The 20778-nt window shown below is 45.7% G+C and overlaps 14 protein-coding genes across 14 annotated transcripts; 8 read left to right on the plus strand and 6 right to left on the minus strand.

Moving 5' to 3' along the window:
* Window positions 1–142: 142 nt before the first annotated feature.
* HPODL_03163 (GPI ethanolamine phosphate transferase 1) lies at window positions 143–3058 on the plus strand (the record flags this gene model as incomplete). Its single annotated transcript, XM_014077497.1, has 1 exon — window positions 143–3058. One exon carries the CDS (start codon window positions 143–145, stop codon window positions 3056–3058), a length of 2916 nt encoding a protein of 971 aa, XP_013932972.1.
* A 409-nt stretch (window positions 3059–3467) lies between these two features.
* Window positions 3468–3947, plus strand: HPODL_03164 (uncharacterized protein; the record flags this gene model as incomplete). The annotated part of the gene is made up of 1 exon (XM_014077498.1): window positions 3468–3947. The coding sequence occupies one exon, from the start codon at window positions 3468–3470 to the stop codon at window positions 3945–3947; it is 480 nt and encodes a 159-aa protein (XP_013932973.1).
* A 450-nt stretch (window positions 3948–4397) lies between these two features.
* HPODL_03165 (AN1-type zinc finger protein) lies at window positions 4398–5162 on the minus strand (the record flags this gene model as incomplete). The annotated part of the gene is made up of 1 exon (XM_014077499.1): window positions 4398–5162. One exon carries the CDS (start codon window positions 5160–5162, stop codon window positions 4398–4400), a length of 765 nt encoding a protein of 254 aa, XP_013932974.1.
* Window positions 5163–5273: 111 nt separating this feature from the next.
* Window positions 5274–6116, plus strand: HPODL_03166 (Subunit of both RNase MRP and nuclear RNase P; the record flags this gene model as incomplete). Its single annotated transcript, XM_014077500.1, has 1 exon — window positions 5274–6116. The coding sequence occupies one exon, from the start codon at window positions 5274–5276 to the stop codon at window positions 6114–6116; it is 843 nt and encodes a 280-aa protein (XP_013932975.1).
* A 106-nt stretch (window positions 6117–6222) lies between these two features.
* HPODL_05366 (uncharacterized protein) lies at window positions 6223–6780 on the minus strand (the record flags this gene model as incomplete). Its single annotated transcript, XM_014077501.1, has 1 exon — window positions 6223–6780. The coding sequence occupies one exon, from the start codon at window positions 6778–6780 to the stop codon at window positions 6223–6225; it is 558 nt and encodes a 185-aa protein (XP_013932976.1).
* Window positions 6781–6849: 69 nt separating this feature from the next.
* Window positions 6850–7245, minus strand: HPODL_03167 (uncharacterized protein; the record flags this gene model as incomplete). The annotated part of the gene is made up of 1 exon (XM_014077502.1): window positions 6850–7245. The coding sequence occupies one exon, from the start codon at window positions 7243–7245 to the stop codon at window positions 6850–6852; it is 396 nt and encodes a 131-aa protein (XP_013932977.1).
* Window positions 7246–7587: 342 nt separating this feature from the next.
* Window positions 7588–7953, plus strand: HPODL_03168 (uncharacterized protein; the record flags this gene model as incomplete). The annotated part of the gene is made up of 1 exon (XM_014077503.1): window positions 7588–7953. One exon carries the CDS (start codon window positions 7588–7590, stop codon window positions 7951–7953), a length of 366 nt encoding a protein of 121 aa, XP_013932978.1.
* A 481-nt stretch (window positions 7954–8434) lies between these two features.
* HPODL_03169 (uncharacterized protein) lies at window positions 8435–10135 on the plus strand (the record flags this gene model as incomplete). Its single annotated transcript, XM_014077504.1, has 1 exon — window positions 8435–10135. The coding sequence occupies one exon, from the start codon at window positions 8435–8437 to the stop codon at window positions 10133–10135; it is 1701 nt and encodes a 566-aa protein (XP_013932979.1).
* Window positions 10136–10655: 520 nt separating this feature from the next.
* Window positions 10656–12593, minus strand: HPODL_03170 (Ubiquitin ligase-binding protein BUL1; the record flags this gene model as incomplete). Its single annotated transcript, XM_014077505.1, has 1 exon — window positions 10656–12593. One exon carries the CDS (start codon window positions 12591–12593, stop codon window positions 10656–10658), a length of 1938 nt encoding a protein of 645 aa, XP_013932980.1.
* A 268-nt stretch (window positions 12594–12861) lies between these two features.
* HPODL_03171 (Ubiquitin ligase-binding protein BUL1) lies at window positions 12862–14835 on the minus strand (the record flags this gene model as incomplete). The annotated part of the gene is made up of 1 exon (XM_014077506.1): window positions 12862–14835. The coding sequence occupies one exon, from the start codon at window positions 14833–14835 to the stop codon at window positions 12862–12864; it is 1974 nt and encodes a 657-aa protein (XP_013932981.1).
* A 390-nt stretch (window positions 14836–15225) lies between these two features.
* HPODL_03172 (uncharacterized protein) lies at window positions 15226–17067 on the plus strand (the record flags this gene model as incomplete). The annotated part of the gene is made up of 1 exon (XM_014077507.1): window positions 15226–17067. One exon carries the CDS (start codon window positions 15226–15228, stop codon window positions 17065–17067), a length of 1842 nt encoding a protein of 613 aa, XP_013932982.1.
* Window positions 17068–17081: 14 nt separating this feature from the next.
* On the minus strand, window positions 17082–17889 carry HPODL_03173 (proteasome subunit alpha type-7; the record flags this gene model as incomplete). The annotated part of the gene is made up of 2 exons (XM_014077508.1): window positions 17082–17849; window positions 17887–17889. The coding sequence occupies 2 exons, from the start codon at window positions 17887–17889 to the stop codon at window positions 17082–17084; spliced, it is 771 nt and encodes a 256-aa protein (XP_013932983.1).
* Window positions 17890–17967: 78 nt separating this feature from the next.
* Window positions 17968–19896, plus strand: HPODL_03174 (Mitochondrial Rho GTPase 1; the record flags this gene model as incomplete). The annotated part of the gene is made up of 1 exon (XM_014077509.1): window positions 17968–19896. One exon carries the CDS (start codon window positions 17968–17970, stop codon window positions 19894–19896), a length of 1929 nt encoding a protein of 642 aa, XP_013932984.1.
* Window positions 19897–20121: 225 nt separating this feature from the next.
* On the plus strand, window positions 20122–20763 carry HPODL_05367 (putative membrane protein; the record flags this gene model as incomplete). The annotated part of the gene is made up of 1 exon (XM_014077510.1): window positions 20122–20763. The coding sequence occupies one exon, from the start codon at window positions 20122–20124 to the stop codon at window positions 20761–20763; it is 642 nt and encodes a 213-aa protein (XP_013932985.1).
* Between the last annotated feature and the right edge of the window lie 15 nt (window positions 20764–20778).

A 20778-nucleotide genomic window follows, 5' to 3' on the forward strand; every position in this document is an offset into this window, starting at 1 on the left:
TAGTTGGTTAAGTTTTCTTTTTGCTCAATAACCCACTCCATGTGAATTTTTATTTTCTCTCGAGAAAAAGGCCGGTCGATCGACGCTGATGGTAAACAAAACGCGAAAGAAATCTCAACCACCATCCACTCCTTTCACTGCGATGCCTGAAGACCGAAGCCACAAACGGAGGATCCTGCTTGTTGTGGGCGTGCTGTTCCATCTGCTGTACCTATGGTCCATCTTTGACATCTACTTTGTCAGTCCATTGGTCCACGGAATGAACCATTTCGTCAGCACAAACAATCCTCCAGCCAAGCGCCTATTCCTCATAGTTGGAGATGGACAGCGTGCCGACAAGACACTGGCCAAAATCCACAACCCAGAAACCGGGAAAAGCGAGTATCTGGCGCCGTACCTCCGCTCACTAATAGAGACTCAAGGCACGTACGGTATCTCGCACACCAGAATGCCTACCGAATCGCGACCAGGCCATGTGGCCATGATTGCGGGATTTTACGAGGATGTGAGTGCAGTCACGAAAGGCTGGAAGGAAAACCCTGTCGATTTCGACTCTGTCTTCAACCAATCGGCCCACACCTACTCTTTTGGCTCGCCAGACATTCTGCCCATGTTTGCTGCCGGAGCGTCTGATCCCGGCAGAGTGGATACCTGGATGTATGGACACGAGTTTGAGGATTTCACATCCTCGTCCATTGAACTCGACAAGTTTGTGTTTGAACATCTAGACCAGTTGTTCGACAATTCCACGAAAGATCCAGTTTTAGATGCCCAGATCCGACAGGACAAAAACGTGTTTTTCCTGCATCTGCTGGGAACAGACACGGCCGGCCACAGCTACAGACCGTACTCCAAAGAGTACTACGACAATATCCGCTACACGGACGAGCAAATCCGCAAGCTGGTGCCCAAGGTGAACAGCTTTTTTGGAGACGACAGGACTGCGTTTGTATTCACGGCAGACCACGGAATGAGCGATTTCGGTTCTCACGGTGACGGACATCCAGACAATACACGCACACCGCTGATTTGTTGGGGTGCGGGTTGCAAGAAACCGCTCTTTATCGATGCGTCCGAAAACGAGTATCTCGCCAAAGAGCCACTCGAGATGGAGACATGGGGGCTGGATAACATCAAACGGCACGACGTGAAACAGGCAGACATTGCCTCGCTGATGTCGTTCCTTGTTGGTCTTAATTATCCTGCCAACTCCGTGGGCGAGCTTCCGATCGAATATCTGGACGTTCCTGAGCTCGACAAGATTAGAGGTCTTTATCACAACGCGTTGAGCATCCACGAGCAGTACCTAGTGAAGCTGCAGGAGGTGGAAAGCAACCAGTTCGACTTCAAGCCATTTCCAGGCTTTGAAACCAAGCCGGGCCACGTGTACAAGGCCGAGATTGAAAACCTGATTGAGCAGGTTTCCGAGGGTGTCATTGAGGCCGAGAAACCGGCCATTGAGCTCATAGAGGAGCTCATTACGGTGTCTCTCCAGGGCCTCGACTATCTCCAAAAATACAACTGGTTGCTGCTGAGGAGTATCGTGACCCTGGGCTTCGTTGGCTGGATCGTCTACTCTTTCATTATTTTCTTGCAATTGTACATTGTGCCGAGCCATCTCGACCACACTATCCACAATTCTGCCGGCTGGATAGAGCGAATCAGCATCTACACATTTTTTGGGTCGCTTGCGGCTGGCCTGGGCTACGTGCTCTTCTACCAGAACTCGCCTATCAACTACTATCTCTACACGGCTTTCCCTATCTATTTTTGGCATAGCATCGTGGAGCAGCGCCAGACACTGATTGTTGGGCTCCGTGAATTTTTCAAAGGGTACAATAGATGGTTTATTGTGGTGGTGTTGGGAGCAATCGTTGGGTATTTTGAATGCATCACGATAGGTTTCACGAATCGGGGAATTTTTGTGTTTATGTTTGTGGTCCTGGGGGTTTATCCAATGGCTGTGGCGAGACTACCACTTTTACGAAGCCTGGCGTGGGTTACGACGTGCGGTATCCTTTCCTTTTTCCCCGCGCAAAATCCTGTGAAAACTGAAACCTTGGAGCTGATTGTGGCGGGTGGAGTGCTGATTCTTTTGATCGGCGCAGCGGCCCTCTACCAGTTGCGCCTGCCCTCATACACAGCCAACCTGGTGCTGGTTCAACTGGGACTGGTGGCTCTTGCCATTGTGTCCACGTCTAAGGCAGTCGTGTCACTACAGCGCCGAGAAGGATTACCTAAGGACGCGCAAGTTTTGGGGTGGCTCAATTTGGGACTCTCGCTACTTGTGCTCCCGGTTTTGCACCAGCTGAGGCCGGATCCGAGCTACAAGACACGGTTCCTGATCATTTTCCTGGCGTTTTCCCCGACGTTTGTGATCCTCACAATCTCGTTTGAGACGCTATTTTACGTGCTGTTCTCGGCAATGGTGTTCCAATGGATCGGAGTGGAATCCGCGATATCCTCAAGAGTGTCAAAATGGCCGCAGCTGCTTAGAGTGGCAATCATCGGATTCTTCTTCCTACAGATAGCATTTTTCGGAACCGGAAATATTGCGTCGGTGTCGACTTTCTCGCTGGATTCGGTGTACCGGCTGCTCCCGATATTTGATCCCTTCCCAATGGGCGCACTACTCATGCTCAAGCTGATTATTCCTTACGTGATTTTGAGCGTGGGACTCGGGCTGATGAATCTCAAGTTGCATCTGATAATATTCAGCATTTCGTCATTGATCATTTCGTTGAGCGATTTGTTGTCGCTCAACTTTTTCTACTTGGTTAAGACCGAGGGATCGTGGCTGGACATCGGACTAACAATCTCCAACTATTGTCTCGCAATATTGAATTCGCTCTTCATTTTGTTGCTCGAGCTATTATCCAACATTTTGCTCGCTAAAACCGAGCTGGTGAAATCGGGCCACCACACCACGGAGAGATCGAAAATTGACCTGGCAATCGACTCGCCCGAGTACAGATCGATTCTGCGTGAGGTCGAGCGCGTCGAGTCCCTAGGAGGCTCAATTGCTACAAGGGTTAAGCGCAGATCAACAAAAACCTAGACCGATAGATTGTGTAACCACTATTGTACAACAAATTTTCTTCTAGACTGCGCCGCATGTGTAACTAGTTCTAGCCACTGGTGCATGAGGCTAAGCACAGTTTCCACCCCTGGTAGTATGGCTCGGCGCGTATAGCGAAAAAATTAAACTGGGGCGGGCTTTGCGGGCTTTACGGGTTCGCGGTAGAGTCTCGACCAAAAAATGGTGGCTCCGAGCCACGCGGTGCGTCAATTTTTTTTCCAATGACTACTATTACCGAAAAAAATGTGACAGCAATGAATATATGACTCTAAATTAGTCGTGTCTCCCATGAGGAGAGAAAAATTAAGCTAAACGTGGTTTAAGTATAAATAGCCCGATAAAGTGGAGTTTATATTTTCAAAAGTTTCAAGAAAAGTTTTCACTCGAAATGTCTGCTTTCAACGATTACTGCTTGGTTTGCGAGAAGATATGTACTAGCAACTCTGTCTACTGCTCTGAGGAGTGTAGAGTAGCGGATCAGCAACAAACCGCCTCACCTACTTTGTCCACCTGCTCCTCCGTGCAATCCGCTCAGACGTCAAACTTCAACTCGATCCCAACAATTATCTCCCCTGTGTTGGCTCCACAGTACAACTACGTGCCTGTTTTCAAGAATACGTCGAGCTTGTTGAAGTCACCGCCCTTCAAGGACTTGAGCTATGAGTCACCTATGCTTGCAAGTATATCAGTTCAGAACGACTTGGACTCCAACAGACTGGATTTGAACGCTACTAAATCAACCGCCCCGCTGAATGTGAGCGAAATACCCAGATCACAGATGTATAGATCGGCCGCCCAAAACGTGAGCGATCTACTCTCAAGCACTCCGGCTTCGGAAAACTACAAGAAATGGCTTTCTACTCATTAGGCCGATTCCGAAAACTTGCATCGCTACATCTGCATTTCACGAATGACTTTTAAACTCATCGTCATAAAAATCATCAGGGAAAACTGGGTTTTTCTTTCATCATTAACATCTGAAACCGCGCTGTTGCCGGATTTAGGCTGTTTACAGCGCTAGGTTGCGTTAAACAGAGCATTAGGTTCTTCATTTTGCATTACATCACTCAAAGCATATATAGTTAAGTAACTAAATTTTACGTCATACTCCACTATATTTATTATTAGTTCTGCAAAGAAAAATTTTGACATGTTTCTCTTGCATAAAGTGTGGCTTTCGAACCCTTCTCGAATAATCCAACACGCTAAAATTTTTAAATGTTGGGGAAAATTTTTCTCCTATAATGGTAAACATACACAACACGTAACTGCATCTGCGTCAAAATGCAAGACCCCTCCTTGTCCTCGGGCCCCGAGATCACACTTGCGCGCCCCTCACGATGTATACCACGTCACCGTCGCAAACCTCCCTCACCACTCTCCCGTTTGCGGGCACGTAAACGTACTCCTCGGCCCCCGCTTCATCCCTTCGGCGGTGTCGGAAGATAGTAAGTTTTTTCATGCTTTCGGTAGTTTTATTATTGTCATTTCGGATCTTGAGCAAATCTGCCGCAGAGTCAAGCAACCTTCCCACAGGCCAAGATTTTGAGACAAATATTGCTTTTTGCTCGGTCAGATGCGCATCGCCGAATTTAGACTCATCGGGCACGTATTGGCATAAGATATACACGCGCTCAGATGCGGGGATCTTGGGATCTCCAATTGCCTGGTTCTTCAATTTTGACAATTCCACCAACCGCGAGGCCGGAGTGTCCTTCTTAATGCGGAAGAAGGGCTTCGATTTCGACTTGTGGTACGAGATGAACGCCTTAAGCTTTTTCAATGCCGCATGGTTTGTTGTGGAGGCAAGTGTCTGTTTCTGTTTATGGTCTGCTTCTGCTTGCTTTCGTATTCTGTCCAAATCTGGGAACAAAGATGCCGACGTGACGTTGCTTGTAGGTTTCAAGGACGGCTTTGTCACCTTTGAAACCCTGCAGTTGTGCTCATTGAAGTCCAATCTGTGGTCTGTGCAAAACGACGTCGAACAATGCGGACAGGTAAACGGGAGGAAATCCACCCTTTGGCAGACGGAACATAGCCGTCCAATGTCGAGTAGTGATTCGTCTTTGGCTGTGGTCGTCATGGATTGTGGGCAAAGACTGATGCAGTATTTATATATCCTTTTCGAGTGGCAAATTTGCCACACCAGCCACGAGCCAAAAAAAAAAATATTTGTAATCTCTGTGGGTGCCCCATGATTTGTGATGTCAATGTCTTATGGCCGCAGGAGGACTACGGCTCGTCTGTGACGGCGTCGCAGCTCTCTGAGCTGAAAAATAGACTGGCGGTGCTAGAAGAACTGGGATACACCCATGTTGCGCTCAATTTTCGTATACGACAAGGCCAACGACTCCCAGCACAGGTAAACCCCATCGATTTGTCATCTTTTTCCGAGTTTAAAGATCGACTCAAGCTTTTTACCCGGGTCACTCTAATCGTGGAAGATGCGTCGCAAATGCAGACAGTGGCAAAGCTCCAAAATGCCTTTGATCTTGTGGCTGTTGAGCCGCGTACAGAAAAGGCTTTGACATCCTGTATAGTTAATATGGAGGTGGACCTTATCTCGTTAGACATGGCCAACAGACTTCCGTGCTATTTGAAGCACAAGACTATATGTTCTGCTACAGAAAAGGGTGTTTATTTTGAGATCAAATATTCAGATTTGGTCGACACTAGCTCAAGCACACGGGCCACAGCCATCTCAAACATAAAACAACTGTTTAGGGCTTCGCGGTTGCGAGGTCTTGTTTGTTCGAGCGGTGCCAAAAGCGCAAAAAGCCTACGCAATTATAGCGACGTGGCCAACATGCTGGTTCTATTCGGGTTGGACCACAATCGCAGTCAACAGGTATTCAAAGATTGGCCATTAAAAGCACTGCTTGCTGGGAGACTCAGAATCAAGTCGTACAAGCAGGTGGTGGCCATTAGCGGAGACGAGAACTTGATAGATAACTCTTTGGAGGGGAAGAACAAACAGGACGCAACACCATATAGACATCCGAAAAGAAGAAAGGAGGACAAGCAGTCCACGATGTGACTCAATCTCACACGGAAAATGCTTCTTAATGCTTATAGATTAGACATCAAAATTGTTTGCTGCCACACATATATACACACGCGACTCGAGACACAAAGGCCCTGGTCTATTTCTTCTTAATATTCTGGCTCAGATACTGCGCTCGCATCTTATTTTGCTGCATGGCACGTTGCAGCAGAACGCTCCTGGGTCGCGAGACGACGATCGGCTTGCGGATGCTTTTCGGCGTGACTATATGATCAACCGCCTTCACTTTGTTCTTGTTGCGCTCCAGCGTGAGGTTTCTGGTGATCTGGCGAAGGTTCTGTGTGGCTGTTCGACGCTGTAGCTCTCGTTCGCGAGCATATTTTTCGTACAGCTCTCGTGCGGGCACTTTTGTCTTGCGCCCGTTTTTGATTGTGATTTGCTCACAAGGGCGTTCTGAAAAATCGCGTTGGATGAGACACTGCCAGAGCGGATCGTCGTGCGCAACGATCTGCGGAGACTGTTCCTCTATGACTCTCAAGGCCTTAGCTGTCTTTTTCTTAAGGATAGGTTCCACAAGATGATAAGGAGCCTGCCCTATGTCGTTAATCAAATGCGCATTTTGGATGCACTTAATCCGTGCCAGCTGCGTCAGCGACAACGGACCTTTTCTAGGAGGTGCTTTCTCCACTATTAGCATATATTTTGTCTAATTTAGATTTTTAAATTATATTTTCAAACTATTTTTTTAACATTGCCCACAACATTTTTATGCAGCTCCGTTAGGTCTCAGACCACAGAAGAAATTCAGAGCATATGCCTCAGACTCAGGAATTTCGTCAGTGCCCTCCACCTTGAAGGTGATGGTGCATCCCTTAGGGAAGTAGAAAGTGTCGTGAGGGGACACAGTGTACGTAGCTCCAGTCTCGTCAGTGATGGTGAACTTTCCATGCACCTCGAGGTTGATTTTCATCTCGTCGTAGTCGTATGCATACACGAGCTCCTTTCCACCCTCTTGTCTATAGAAACCGGCAGAAATCTGCTTGTCGGGTGGGGCATCAGAAGTAAAGGTGTCCGAGAGGAAGGAGTTGTTTCCCGGTGAAGGAATTGGGTCTGGCTTGACGGTGTATCCGTTTTCTTTGTGAGACTTGTAGAAGAGAGGCATGGTTTGTTTTAGGCGGCCAGCGGACAAGTATTTATAGCGTTTTGATAAGGTTTAGGTACATAGAAGTTCCCAATCAGGAAAAAAAATACGGGGATGGAAGCCTAATATTTTGCAATTCGAGCTGCTGCAAAACAGTCAGAAGCGGCAGTCTCGCTCACTTGGGCCGCTAGCTTTCGCTAGAAGCTTTAGATTGTCTCTAAGGGTTTTGCTGAGCTCGATTCTTCAACCTACCTAAACGGCTTATCGCCGGAATAGTTTTCCGTATTTGGTAATAATGCTCAAGATAAAAACGGGAGTATATATACTGGACGACCGCACCATATCGGCCAGTAGACATTCACCATGCCTATGAAATACCTTTCCAAAGCTGAAGGCTATGATAAGCTACCAGCTCCTGTTGGCCCAACTTCGTATCTCGAGGACACAATGTCCTCTAACGCAGATAAAGACTTCCAAATCACTTCGGGTTTCTACAAGCAGGTCAGCGGCGAGCCTCTCGTGTACACCTATGGCTACGACGAGATGAAGGTTGTTCTCGATGTGAAGGGTACAGTGGAAATTTCTGACGAGGAAGGAACCAAGGTGTATCCGCAAAGAGGCGACGTGCTGTACTTTAAAAAAGGCTGCACCATCACTTTCAAGGCCGTCGAAGACGATGCCTACGGATATTTCTGGTACTGTGGCCGTAAGTCATTTGGAGAAATATAAGTTTACAAAGTATGTACGAAAATAGAGTTTTAATGTACAACACCCGACACAGTGGATCTCCGCCTGTCAAAATAATTTTTACCGTGCGGCTAGCGGTGGAGCGGACTTAGCTTAAGTTTTTTTTGTTGGAGTTAACTTGTCGGAGATTCCCTACTTGCATACAGTGTATAAGATGAGCACAAGTTCTGACGAGTCGCACAGCAATACGCAATATCCGCCCTACAATCCATATGCCTGCATAAGATGCCGTCGACTGAAAAAACGATGTACAAAAGACTTTCCACGATGTGCAAATTGTATTAAAAACAATGAGCAGTGCACCTACGTCGAGAGAAAAAACAGACGACGCGTGCCGGAACAGAACTTTGAAAGAGTCATCGACACCCAGCATACTGCTCCGCCCGTGCAACGCGACTCTTTGCCGCCCATTTTTGCTCGGCCTGTCGAGCCCCAGCCACAGTCCCAACCGGTATTCCAGCGAATGAACGGTCCTTTTGGAAGCTCCAAAGAGTTGTCTTCATTTGCGCCTCAGCCGCAGCATCCTTTCATGTCAACACAACAATTCCTACCTGCTCCGGGCCAGAAATACCTACCGACACCACAGCAGCAATTCCAGACCCCCGTGTTGCCTCCTTTGTCCCAGAAGCCTGCCCCATTGCACAACTTGGTGAATCGTACGACGCCCGGACGCGTGCATAGTGAGCTCTTTGATGCGTCGACGCGTAAACTCGACCACGAGCCTGGGATTGACCTGATCCACTCGAACTTGGTCCACACCATAATGGGCAACAAAACCCCTACACCACCACTAGAGCCGTTGGCCATAAACAAAGATCTCGCGTTGCAATTTGTGAAGGCGTATCTGGACCACAACAACAGGTCGTATCCGATATTGAACGAAAAGGAGTTTCTGGGCAAGGTCGCAACGGTGGACTTTGACAGTTTCTTCCAGTCCCGCGGCAACCTTGAGGCATCGTTCTTTTTTGAGCTCAACATGATAATGGCCATTGGTTGCACCACCTTGGAGCGAGCAGGAGTCATCGACAAGAGCAAAGGCTACTCCAAGTATTTTTCCTCAAAGTCGATGAGTCTGCTCACCTCTGCTGTCTCCTTTCAAGACATCTCTAGCGTGCGGTCGCTCGTTCTTTTGGGGATTTATTCTTTTTTCGACCCAAAGGGCCTGTACTCGTGGTCCATTGTGGGAATTTTGACCAGAATAGCGGTTTCGTTAGGACTTAATCGCAAAATTAGAGACGTGGAGGCCAAGAGAATGACCCCCGCACAGATTGAGATGAGACACAGGCTGTTCTGGGCCGTCTTCAACATGGACAGACTAATCTCCACAAGTTTTGGACGCCCTGTGGCCATCAGAGACGATGACATCAACGTCCCTTTGCCCGAGCCGATTGATGGCGAGGGGGTCGAAACTCTCAACGTTACTCGGAATATAATTGAGATGAGAAGAATTGAGGGAATGATTTTGACAAGCGTCCACTGTGTGAAATCGTCAGAAATTTATCCCACTGCAGAGAACAAGGACGAGGTTCTTAGCAAGATTCGACAGGATATCGAAAAATGGTACAGCAACTCACGACTTTTATCGTCTAAGTCGTCTCAGAAAGGAAACATATCTTTTTTGGAGTCCACGGCATGGTTCTCGGCAAGATACTACCACATGCTGATGTTGTTGTACCGCCCCTCGTACCTATTTCCTAAACCTTCACTCAACAACTTGGAGATTCTGGGCAGGGCCTGTCTTCAAAATTTGTCTTTCACATACAATCTTTACACTTCAAATTTGCTACCACTGAACTGGATCACGCTTTATCGCTTTTTGACAACTTGCACCACAATTTTGTACTGTTTGTGCCACTGGTCAATCGACTTGGTGGAGTCCAAGACTGACATCCATTTATGTGTCGAGATCCTCAACGGCTTCAGCGAAAACTGGTACTTTGCCAAACGCTGTGCAGAGGTGTTCAAGACCATCGACGACGCTATTCTAGACATTTCGATGAGCAGCTCCAACGGCCAGATCCAGCCAGTCGACCAGCTTTTGGTCGATTTGATGAATACATCGTCTTCATATCACGAAATATTATTCGAGAATGAGGTCGATATATGGTACGGAGATGACTTTATGATTTCGGACGTGAAGAAAAAGCCGGAATCAGAGGATTAGAATAGTATATATGTATTATTACTTGAATCTATGTAACGCAATTGGGCATTGGAGCGGAATATTCGAGGTGTTTGACTACTTCTCATGTACGCCAGTTGTAGCAAAGCTCGACGTAGGATGCAAATCTTGGCTCGATCAATTGAACGTAATAGGCATTGAAACGTGGCCACAAAATAGACCATTTCGTGGGCACAGAGGCTCAACAGGCTGTAAACCAGAACACATTGTTGCTCTCAATGTTTCATGGCGTCCAATCTCATGACGTTGTTATAAAGCTATTTTGCAATCGCTGATCTGCAGCTTTACATAATTTTTTTAGCTCCCAATGGTACTGTTCCAAATTTCGGGTTCTTTTAGAAGAAGCCGATGAGCGTGAGGTTATTTATAGACAGTCTAGCTGAAAATCAATGTATTTGTTTTGCTAATGAATCGTTGGTAACCCCTGTGGATTGGTTCGGATGCGTACATGGATACTATAACTTCGATCATTCGCCCACCAAGATCAAGCCAAAAGAGCTTCTCAAAAGACCCTCAATGGTAACGATAACACTTTACTTCCTCCAAGTTTTATGTCAAGCATGTATCGTCTGGAAAGGAAACATGTTTGGAACTCAGGAATAATGTGGTAGCCATGAGCTTTTTTCACATCGAGAACAATCGTTGCAGTGAACTCGGATTCATACGCAGGCCCAGTGGATCTCCAATCGAGCTGGACTCGTTGAGGCTCAAATATGTCAATGCTGTGCTCGCGATACCGTAGATACTTTAGCCCCAAAATATCTTCGTGCAACTGTCTAGGGATGGGCTGCCCTGTTTCCTTACAGAGCGATTTTAGCTGTGCATCCCATCTCTCGAACCGCCTATTGATTCCAATAACAGTCTGATAATTGTAAAACCTCTCCGTGCCCTTTAGACCAAAGTGCAATGGTATGTGCGCGCTTGAGTGCAAATTGACAACTCGAAGACTTGGTTTCACCATTATGTTTTTTGGTAGCATTCCATCCAGAGACTTTAAAGAAATGTGTATTTCCCCTGATTTTATGCTTGGCAAGACAGTACCAGAAGCAACCTTCTTAAACATATGGATGCCACTCGAGTTCAGCAAGATTTCTTTTAAAAAACTCTCCTGCAAAGCCGTCCCTTCTGGTCCAAGACTTGCGGGCTCAAATGAGTGTAGCACGATTTGTCCAATGTTCTGGACCTTTACCTCTAGTTCCACCTCCCCTTTCAAAAACCCTCTGTTTAGCTTGATTTTATGAATGTCAAAAAAGTCTAGCTCTTCCCCTTCATCGCTACTCTTTTTCTTGGCTATGTGATCCGAAGCAACCAGATCTTCGAGCACGTTCTGATCGGTGACTCCGATTTTATGAAGCTTGCACTTCTCCTCAAGGGTCACCTCTAGTTCAGCTGCCTGGTGTTCAATCTTATCCACCTGCAACTGAAGGTCTACATCCCCTTCAGTAATGGGTTGGTTTGTATTTGTGAACCTCAAAAAAGCGCTGCTTTCCTCCAAAATCACAAACGGAAGTTCATAGCTTTTCTGGTAATTGACGTGTTTGGCTATCTCCTCGCTCCGTGCCAAAATATTGACGCTGAGAGAATAGGATACTGACTGCCCAGGCTCGTTGAAGTTGGTGGTTACTATAGGAGCGCCTGATTCGTCCAGGTGACCGTATCCTAGGCCCGCCCTAATTTTGGCATTTGCAGCTCTTCCGTTGTTGGCAAATGGGTTCACTCCTAGACTCGAAGGTGCCTGCAAATGGCTCTCATACTGGCGGTTGCAAGCACTGTCCAGAAGAAACGATGGTAGTCTAAAAGCAAATGTTTTTTTGTACTTTGTGTGTGGCTGTAACTTTCTGCTGTTTGGAAGCCCAAAGATGGCACCATCAACGGGATCTTTTCCAGTACAGGGACTCTTTTCAAGCTGCCAAAGGTCGCACTCGTGAAAGCAGGCTGCTAAATCAAAACTTTTCAACAAATGGTGTTTTCGGTAGGTATATTCTGTCCCAGAAACATCGTTTTGGGGTATGGTAACAGTTCCATCCAAAGAGACAAAGAACATTTCAAACGGTATAATTTTATTACCGGTATTCTCAATAGTCACCAGTCCATTGACCACATCTCCCGGATAATAGCAATGTAATGGTGACCTACTTTTATAAGGTTCACCGAACAAGGGCGATTGATCTGTGAGTGTGATTGTAATCCGCACTTGTGCGTTTATTTTACGCAGACTATTGAGATTGTTTAAAACCAATAATTCGGGATTCTGTAGCGGCGAAACTTGCTCTTCGGACGTTAGTTCTCTTCTTGCAAAATAAGGACAGCTTGTTTCCTCGTACCCAGGGAGTTCTATTTCATCTTTGGAGTCCAGAACGGTTCTGTTGAAAAGTTGATTGTGCATTTGAAATGAAGGCAGAACATCCTCCATAACTTCGTCATTCGAGCAGCTGTCCATACTTGAAGGGCAGGATAAATTACGCAAAACACAAGTCTGTGTCTTTACAAAATATGAGTCAATCTGAGATCATCTTTTGGTCTGATATACATAGAGCTTTTTTTTACAGAATTAGTAATCGGGCCTGATAAAATATTCGTTGCTGATAAGCTGTCCAGGTAGCCAACGATAAAAGAAAGTAAGATGCTGTCTTTAGGCACATTAAAATTTGCTGTAACTGAATGCACTTCAATCACATTTCATTGAATATTATATCAAATAAAGTCGACTAGGCAACCCGGATCGGGACCCCCAAGGGCTGGTTTTTCCCTATCTTAAGCTCCAGAACATACTGTCTTGCCAGAAAACAGGTCTGGAAGCTTGGAATCAAATGCACATTACGAGTTTTCTTGCTCTCGTAAATCAGCGGAACATTAACGTTGGCAACAAATCCTTCTTTTGTTTTTTCCCACTTCAGTCGTATGCGTTGCTCCTCAAAAACATCAAGAGTTCTCCCCTTACATCTCATTTTGTTCAGACTAAGCAAACTCTCATAAAGCTGCTTAGATATAGAATAGTTTGTCCTCTTAGCAAGGCGTTGTAGCTCCCATACGTAGTGTTCAAACTTCCTGTTGATTTTAAAAAATACACTTGGCTCGTAAAAGTTGCAAGGGGTATTTTCGTTGAACACCAGAGGAAGATGGTGGCCGGAGTATATGTTTAAAGCTTTCAAGCCAGGTTTCACCGTAATCTCTTGAGGTAGTACGTTGTCGGTTGTTCTCAAAACGAAATTGATGTGGGTAAGCTCTGCATTGAGCTCCGTAGGAACAGTAGACACACTAACGTCTTCAAAAACTGATGAGCTGCTTGAAAATGTGGACGGCTTGTACCGCGGAAGTTGACTAGAACTATCTTTGGTGCTAGCCAAAGCAACTCTTTTCAAAGGAGCAGGTTCAAATGAGCTCAAGGCCATCCCATCTGTGCTCTGAATCTCGACCTCGAATTGTGTGTCAGTCTTCAAAAACCCTTTACCCAGCCTGATTTTTGACGCAGTCTTCAAGCATGGATCCGTGGGAGAACCAAAAGACTTCTTTTTGTCAGTACCTTCTGCTGCCAATAGCTGGTCTTGTTCTTTAGTGTCCGTAATACCGGCTTCAATCAAGCCTCGACGTTCCTCAAGATCAACTAGCGTCTCTGCCACTTGGTGTTCAATCTTGTCTATCTGTTTCTCGGCATCTCTGCCATCGTAGCATGCTGGAATATTAGTATTAGTAAATCGGAAGGGAATGCTGAAGTCTCTCACAATGATAAACTGGTAGTCATGAGTTGTATGACGCTTGTAAAATCTCTTATAAAGCTCCTGCGGTCTTCCCAGTAACCTCAAATTGACACTGTAGGTAATTGACAGGCCCTTGTCGCAGAAGTCATTGGTCACAATGGGAATCCCTTGATCATCTGCTCTACCGTAGCCAAGAGCTTCATTGACTCTGATATCCATTGCCTTGCCACCTAAAGCAAACGGACTCACTCCAAAGCTCGGGGGCACTGGCAAGTGATCGAGCGTACTACTAGAGCAAGAAGTCTCTAGCAGATATGAGGGCAGTCGGAACGCAAAACATTTTTTGTGCTTGGCTCCCGGGAAAATTTCTTTCAAGTCACCGAATCCGTACAAGGTGTCATCGACAGGGTCTCTTGATAAGCATTCTCCCATCTTATATGGAGTTGGGTTTATACAGCCGTGGTGGAAGCAAGCACTCAGGTCGTAGGTTCTCAAAAATGTTTGTCGGTGATATTTGGAGCAGGTGCTATTAGGAGACTGGGGCGCAGTCATCGTTCCCTCGAGTGAGACAAGAAGCATTTCAAACGGGATGATTTCATTACACGTGTTCTCGATAGTCACAAATCCCACAATCATCTCTCCGGGCTGGTAGCATCGAAGAGGAGATTCTTTTTCATAAGGTTCTCCAAAAATAGGGAATTTTTTCGTAAAGACGATAGACACTTTGAGGGGCAAATCGATTGTCTGAAGGGTATTCAGATTATTGAGTACCAGTAGATCAGGATTGTCAATTGGCGAGATCTGGTTCCCAGCAGCTACAGACTGCGAAGATGTGGTGGATTCAGGATACGATTCCCCGTATTGGGGCAAACCCGATTGAGGGATTCTTTCGGTATCAAAAAGCGTTCGATTAAACAGGTAATTGTGCATCTCAAATGATGGCAATACATCTTCGTAATATTCATTTTCAGGGTCGGGATTCATTGTAAGTAGCCATATGGGTACAAACTCCGGTATTTAAATCGAAAGCCGTACTATGAGTCAGCGATCAAAACCTTCTTTCTGAAAAAAATCTAGATAGATCTATTGAAAAGTTTCCCAAAATCGTAACGCGGAATTCTGATTAATAATAGCAGTGTTTGTCAGCACCATTGTTTGGCGGAGTTAGGTTCCCATCGCAATGACCAAGAGGCTCAAATTTGTCTGCGCTGGGATTTCTGTACTCATTTACGAGAAACCAAGAAGTTTCATCCTCAGTCGGCGAACCGGTACACAAGATTCATTCTTGTTTTCTTCAAACAGGATGCTTTGTGGGGCAGTGGACCCTAACAATGTGGAAATTATTTTCAATATTTTTTTTTCAGCGTTCGCGACATGAGCTATAAAACAGAACGCGTGGGGTCGGGAGACGAGTCCGACAAAGACGTGTTTTCTGACACACCAGGACACAGTGTACCGACAACTGCCGAGTTTTCAAGCTTCAACTTGACAAACTCTCCGCGTACTGCAGGAGGAAGCCCGTTTAGGTCGTGGTCTAGAGACGCGAGTGCTCGAAGAGAACGGCGTGCTGCGCGTTTGCAGAGCGTTGAAATCTTACGGGCCAAACTGGCAGGGTCTCCCAATGCCAGCTCTGAAGAAGAACAGCAGGAGCAGCTGGATATTGACAAGACACTAAATATATTACCTGTGCCAAACTTTACTATCAAAAGCACATGGCGAGGCCCTAATGACGTGCTTCCGGGCAAGCATACAAATAATATAGGCAAGTCTGCTTCAGAATTCAATGAAATAGACAGTTTACAGAAACAATTGACAGATTGCAAAATCCAACTGAGATTACAGAAGGAGTTGCTGCTGGAACGATACGGCGAAGAGAGCTCAGCAATGGAATTTTTGAAGCGTCAGTTCGAACATAATGACGACCGTAGAGAAAATGAGCTTTTAAGGAAGCAGTTTGACGATCTTGTGAAGGCTTTCGAGGAGCTACAGAGTCAACTGGAGGTTTTACAACGGGATCATCGGGACTGGAAATTAATGGCTGACCAAATCCTAGACGTAATTGAGGAGGCAGGCGGGGACACTACCATAGTCGAACGAGCGCGCAAAGGAGGGTTAAGTGGAAAGTTGAGAGCTGTGGGGTTGGAAACAGAGCGACTATCGCAAAAAATTAACTCAAGTAAGGGACTGGAATTTGTGGAGGTGAGTGGACAGGATTCAATAGTCAAAGGAACGGAAAATGAAGAGACACTGCTTGAACGATTAGATGAGTTGGAAACTAAGACGCATCAATTGGTTAATGAAAAGATGCAAGTTGAGAAGCGTAGTAGTGAGCTGGAAAAAGAGAATAACCGGCTCAAAGACGAACTTCAAAAGCTGACTCTACTGGAGGAGGAAAATCGGAACCTGAAAGATATGGAAAGCAAATTTGAAGAGCTCAAGATTCAAAAGTCACAACCAGATGAGAGATTTCTTGACATGGAAGCCCGACTGAAAGATTACGAGAGTCTCCAAGCTATATATGAAGACACTAAGACCAGATTCGATGCTTTGCTAGAGGAGAAGGAGAACATTCAAATGCAACTTTCAGAGGCACAGCGACAACTACAAGCGATTGACGATCGCGAGATCGACCCTGATAAAACTAGTCCTGAAGAACTTAAGGAGTATGTTGCGAAATTGGAAACAGACCTAAATTCTGCGCTGGTCAAGCAAAGACAGCTAAATTCGGAGAAAATCAAGCTCAATTACCAAATTGACGAGCTCAAGTCGCTAATACGTTCGCATGAGGATAACGCCCTTTATGCTGAACAAAAATGGCAGGACTACCTTACCAGTGATGTTAATTTCCAGACTCATCTAATACAAATTCTCAGCGAGATATTGGATAAACAATCAATTCGGGAAGCTGCCGCAAAGATATTACAGTTGGCCAATAGAGATGAACTCCAGCTCAACGAAACAGATACGAAAAAGCTATACGAAACCATTTTTGAGTACGACCTGGCTGCCGTGCGAACAATCGTGGCCGACCATGTTGAAATGAGTAAAAAGGTGTCTACAGATCATGCTCCGGTAGCAGACGAGTCACTAAAATTACGAATTGAAGAATTGACTAAAAGGTGGAAGCATGCCGAAGAGACGCTTGCGTTTGAGCGTAAGCAGTCTGAAAAACGGCTTCAAGAACTGGAACGTGAAAATAAAAAATTACGACAATAGAACTAATCTAGAATTTAATCTTGCATTTCATCGTCGCTGCTCTCGCCTTCTTCGCCCTCTTCCTCGGCGTATTTGACAGCCTCGTCGAATAACTCCTTCGGCACAAGCTGGTGTAGGCCATTAGTTTCACTTTTACTGGCCCACGTAATTTCCAATTCAAAATCTTTGTCCTTGTTGTCCTCGTGGGCCAAATATATGATTCTTGCGGCCTCCTTAACGGCCTCTTTAGCTGTGATGTTGGGCAAATCCAATTTTTCCAGCTCGCTTTTGGCCGTTTGTCTGCCCTTTCCTGTAGCTGCACCGTAATAACCCCAGTAGGTGCCGCTTGGTTCGACCATGTACAGGTGTGCACCATCGTCGTCTACGCCACCGACAATTGCATTGATGCCAAATGGTCTCACCGAGTTGTAGCACGTGTATGCTTGCACGTAGTATCCGAGCCGGTCTATTAATCCTGGAAGGCCAATTGGCTCTTTGTAAAGCGATTTGAAAGACTGGGCCTCATCACGACCACGGTTTACAAAATGTCTTCCATCTGGTATGAGTCCGGAATACACAACACCCACATGTCTGTCTATGGTTTGAATGCGCTTGTTTTTGCCCGGGGCCAACAGCTTCGACGCAATGATCTTCTCAGTGGCCAGCACAATCCCGTCTTTGCACCGGATCCCAATCGAGGTTCCTGCATTTTCAACCGCTTTCGAGGCATATTCCACCTGGAAATTTCTCCCATCTGGGGAGAAAATCGAATTCGACAAGTCGTAGCCTGTACCAATGGATGTCTACACGTTAGTTGTCGAAACTCATCTGTATACTTACCATTTGTTAGTTAAATACTTTTTGCCTTCCAAATTTATGCCATGAAAAATCGGGTCACTAAAATATATATTCAAATATAACATGGACTCCATACGAGTAGTCATTTGTGGTGATGAAGGAGTAGGCAAAAGCAGTCTGATTACCACTCTTGTGAAGGAGAAGTTTGTGCCCAGCATTCAGCACCTGATTCCACCGATCAGCATTCCTAAAGATTTCTCGGGCTCGCCCTATTCCCCTAAATCTAGCGTCCTGATCGATACTTTATCTTCAGATCTGAACAATGTCCAGGACCAGATCCGCCAAGCAGACGTGATATGGTTGGTATACTCTGATCGCTACACATATGAGCGAATTTCTCTGTACTGGATCCCAATGTTCAGATCAATGGGGGTCAACTTACCTATTGTGCTGTGCAACAACAAATCCGATCTGGATGAACTACCCGATGAAAGCGAGTCAATTTTGAACGAAGAGCTTATTCCATTACTTAAAGAGTTCAAAGAGATAGAAGCATGCATCCGATGTAGTGCCAAAGAAAACTACAATGTTAACCAGGCGTTTTATCTCTGCCAAAGAGCAGTTACACATCCAATTGCACCATTGTATGATTACAAGGAAAGCAATTTAAAACCGCTCGCATTAAATGCGTTGAAAAGGGTGTTTTACTTGTGCGACACTGACCAGGATGGCTATTTGAACGATGCTGAGTTCCTGCAGTTGCAGCTTAAATGCTTCCACAAGTCTCTGGATATTAACGAGCTAAACACAATCAAAATGACACTTAATTCAGCATTACCTGGAACGGCAACAGAAAGGGGAATAACCGAGGAAGGCTTTTTGGCTCTTAACAAACTGTACGCTGAATCAGGTCGTCACGAAACTATATGGGGAATTTTAAGAGCTTTTCACTACACAGATTCTCTTTCCATAGACGACAAAATTCTCTATCCAAAGATAGATGTCCCGCATGGCTCAAGCGTCGAACTTTCTCCTAACGGGTACAGGTTTTTGGTGGACTTGTTTCTTCTATTCGATAAAGACAACGATGGAGGCTTGAACGACGAAGAACTCAATCAGCTCTTTTATCCTACACCAGGGGTTCCACGATCCTGGCAAGAGTTCAATTTCCCGCGCACAGTGGTGTGCAACGAACAAGGTTATGTGACTTTACAGGGATGGTTGGCTCAGTGGTCGATGACGACTTTTTTGGACTATAAAACAACACTCGCCTACCTGGGCTACTTTGGGTATGAGGATAAGTCTACCATTGGCAAGGTAAGTGGCACCACGACAGCTCTGAGGATTACAAAGCCTCGAAAAGTGAGAAAACGCAATGGGAAAGTGTACAGAGGAAGTGTTTCTGACAGAACTGTTTTCAATTGTTTCATCTTAGGCGCGCCAGGATGCGGCAAAACCTCACTTATGGAGTCTTTTTTGGGTCGGCAATACAGCGAAGTTTATTCGCCTACAATTCAACGAAGCATTGCCGTCAATAATGTTGAGCTGATTGGCGGAAAACAATGCTATTTGATTTTGGAAGAGCTAGGGGAGTTGGAACCCGCGATACTTGAAAACTCCTCTAAGCTAGACTCCTGTGATGTCATATGTTTAGCGTATGATTCCTCCGATCCTGAATCATTCCAGCACCTTATAGAGCTGCGCAGACTGTATCCGAAACTCGATTCAATCCCTATGGTTTTTGTTGCCCTGAAAGCAGATCTGGACAAACAACAACAGAGGTGTGATATACAGCCAGAGAACTACACAAGATCGCTATTTTTGCCGCCTCCACTCCACATATCGTCCAGCTGGGCATCCTCTTTGACCGAGCTCCTGGTTCAGCTGGTCAACTCAGCAGCCGAGCCTCGGAGCGCCACTTCAGGCCTCGAACCCGAGCCCATAGATACAGAAGGCCTAGTCAATCCTTTCCTGATAGGTTGTGGCGCAGTCGGATTCATGGTTATCGTTTCTGTGTGGTATCTTCGAAAATCTATAGTTGGAGAACGATAGATATCAAATACTCCTGACACCTGGAAATTATTTTCGATCTCAAACAACTAGATGGATTCGTTGACTAGCACCTTTTGGTGTTCGGTAGCGATTGCTTTATCGTACGTCCTTGTGTTGTATATCAATCCACAGCGAGGGCATCGGGAGTCGAAAAAAGTTATTAAATCGAGACTGCTAAGAGTCTGCCTGTCAACACTTTTCTGTGTGTTACTTGTACCAGTTTTAATGACTAAAGTGACACACACTGCCTACGACTGTAAAGAAGCATTTGCATACATGGGACTCTTAATTGACAAGACTACACCTTACAATGTTGCTCGAGTGCTGGTACTTTTCATAGGTCTCTTCAATGGATCCCTGATAGAGTATCTGTCTTGGGGCCCGGAAGTCATCTATCGCGATTTGAAATCTTTAGAACTTCTTCACTTCATGCGGAACATCGTTATTGCACCCATAACTGAAGAGATTACCTACACCGCATCTATTTTGGGCCTATATGGTCCGTTTCTCCATTCTCCTGCAGCCTCCAAAATAATATATCTGTCACCACTTCTGTTTGGGCTAGCTCACATCACTCATGCTTACGATTGTTGGAGACATGAGAAAGTGCCGATGGCTGCCATTTTCGCATCGTTTCTGTTCCGTACGCTATACACAACATTCTTTGGAATCCTTACAAATCTCATCTTCGTCAACTCGCATTCGGTCTGGACCTGTGTGGCCGCACATTGCTGGTGCAACTTCATGACTTTCCCACTGTTTACAGTGGAGGGGCCTGTATGGTGGCAAACACTCTACTACGCACTGTCGCTAGCAGGAATCTGGTTTTTTGCCACATACTTTAGCACATTGACTACGTCTAACTGAAACGGATAATTTTTG

This window comes from Ogataea parapolymorpha, chromosome VII, assembly GCF_000187245.1.
Source record: "Ogataea parapolymorpha DL-1 chromosome VII, whole genome shotgun sequence".
NCBI lineage: Eukaryota > Fungi > Ascomycota > Pichiomycetes > Pichiales > Pichiaceae > Ogataea > Ogataea parapolymorpha.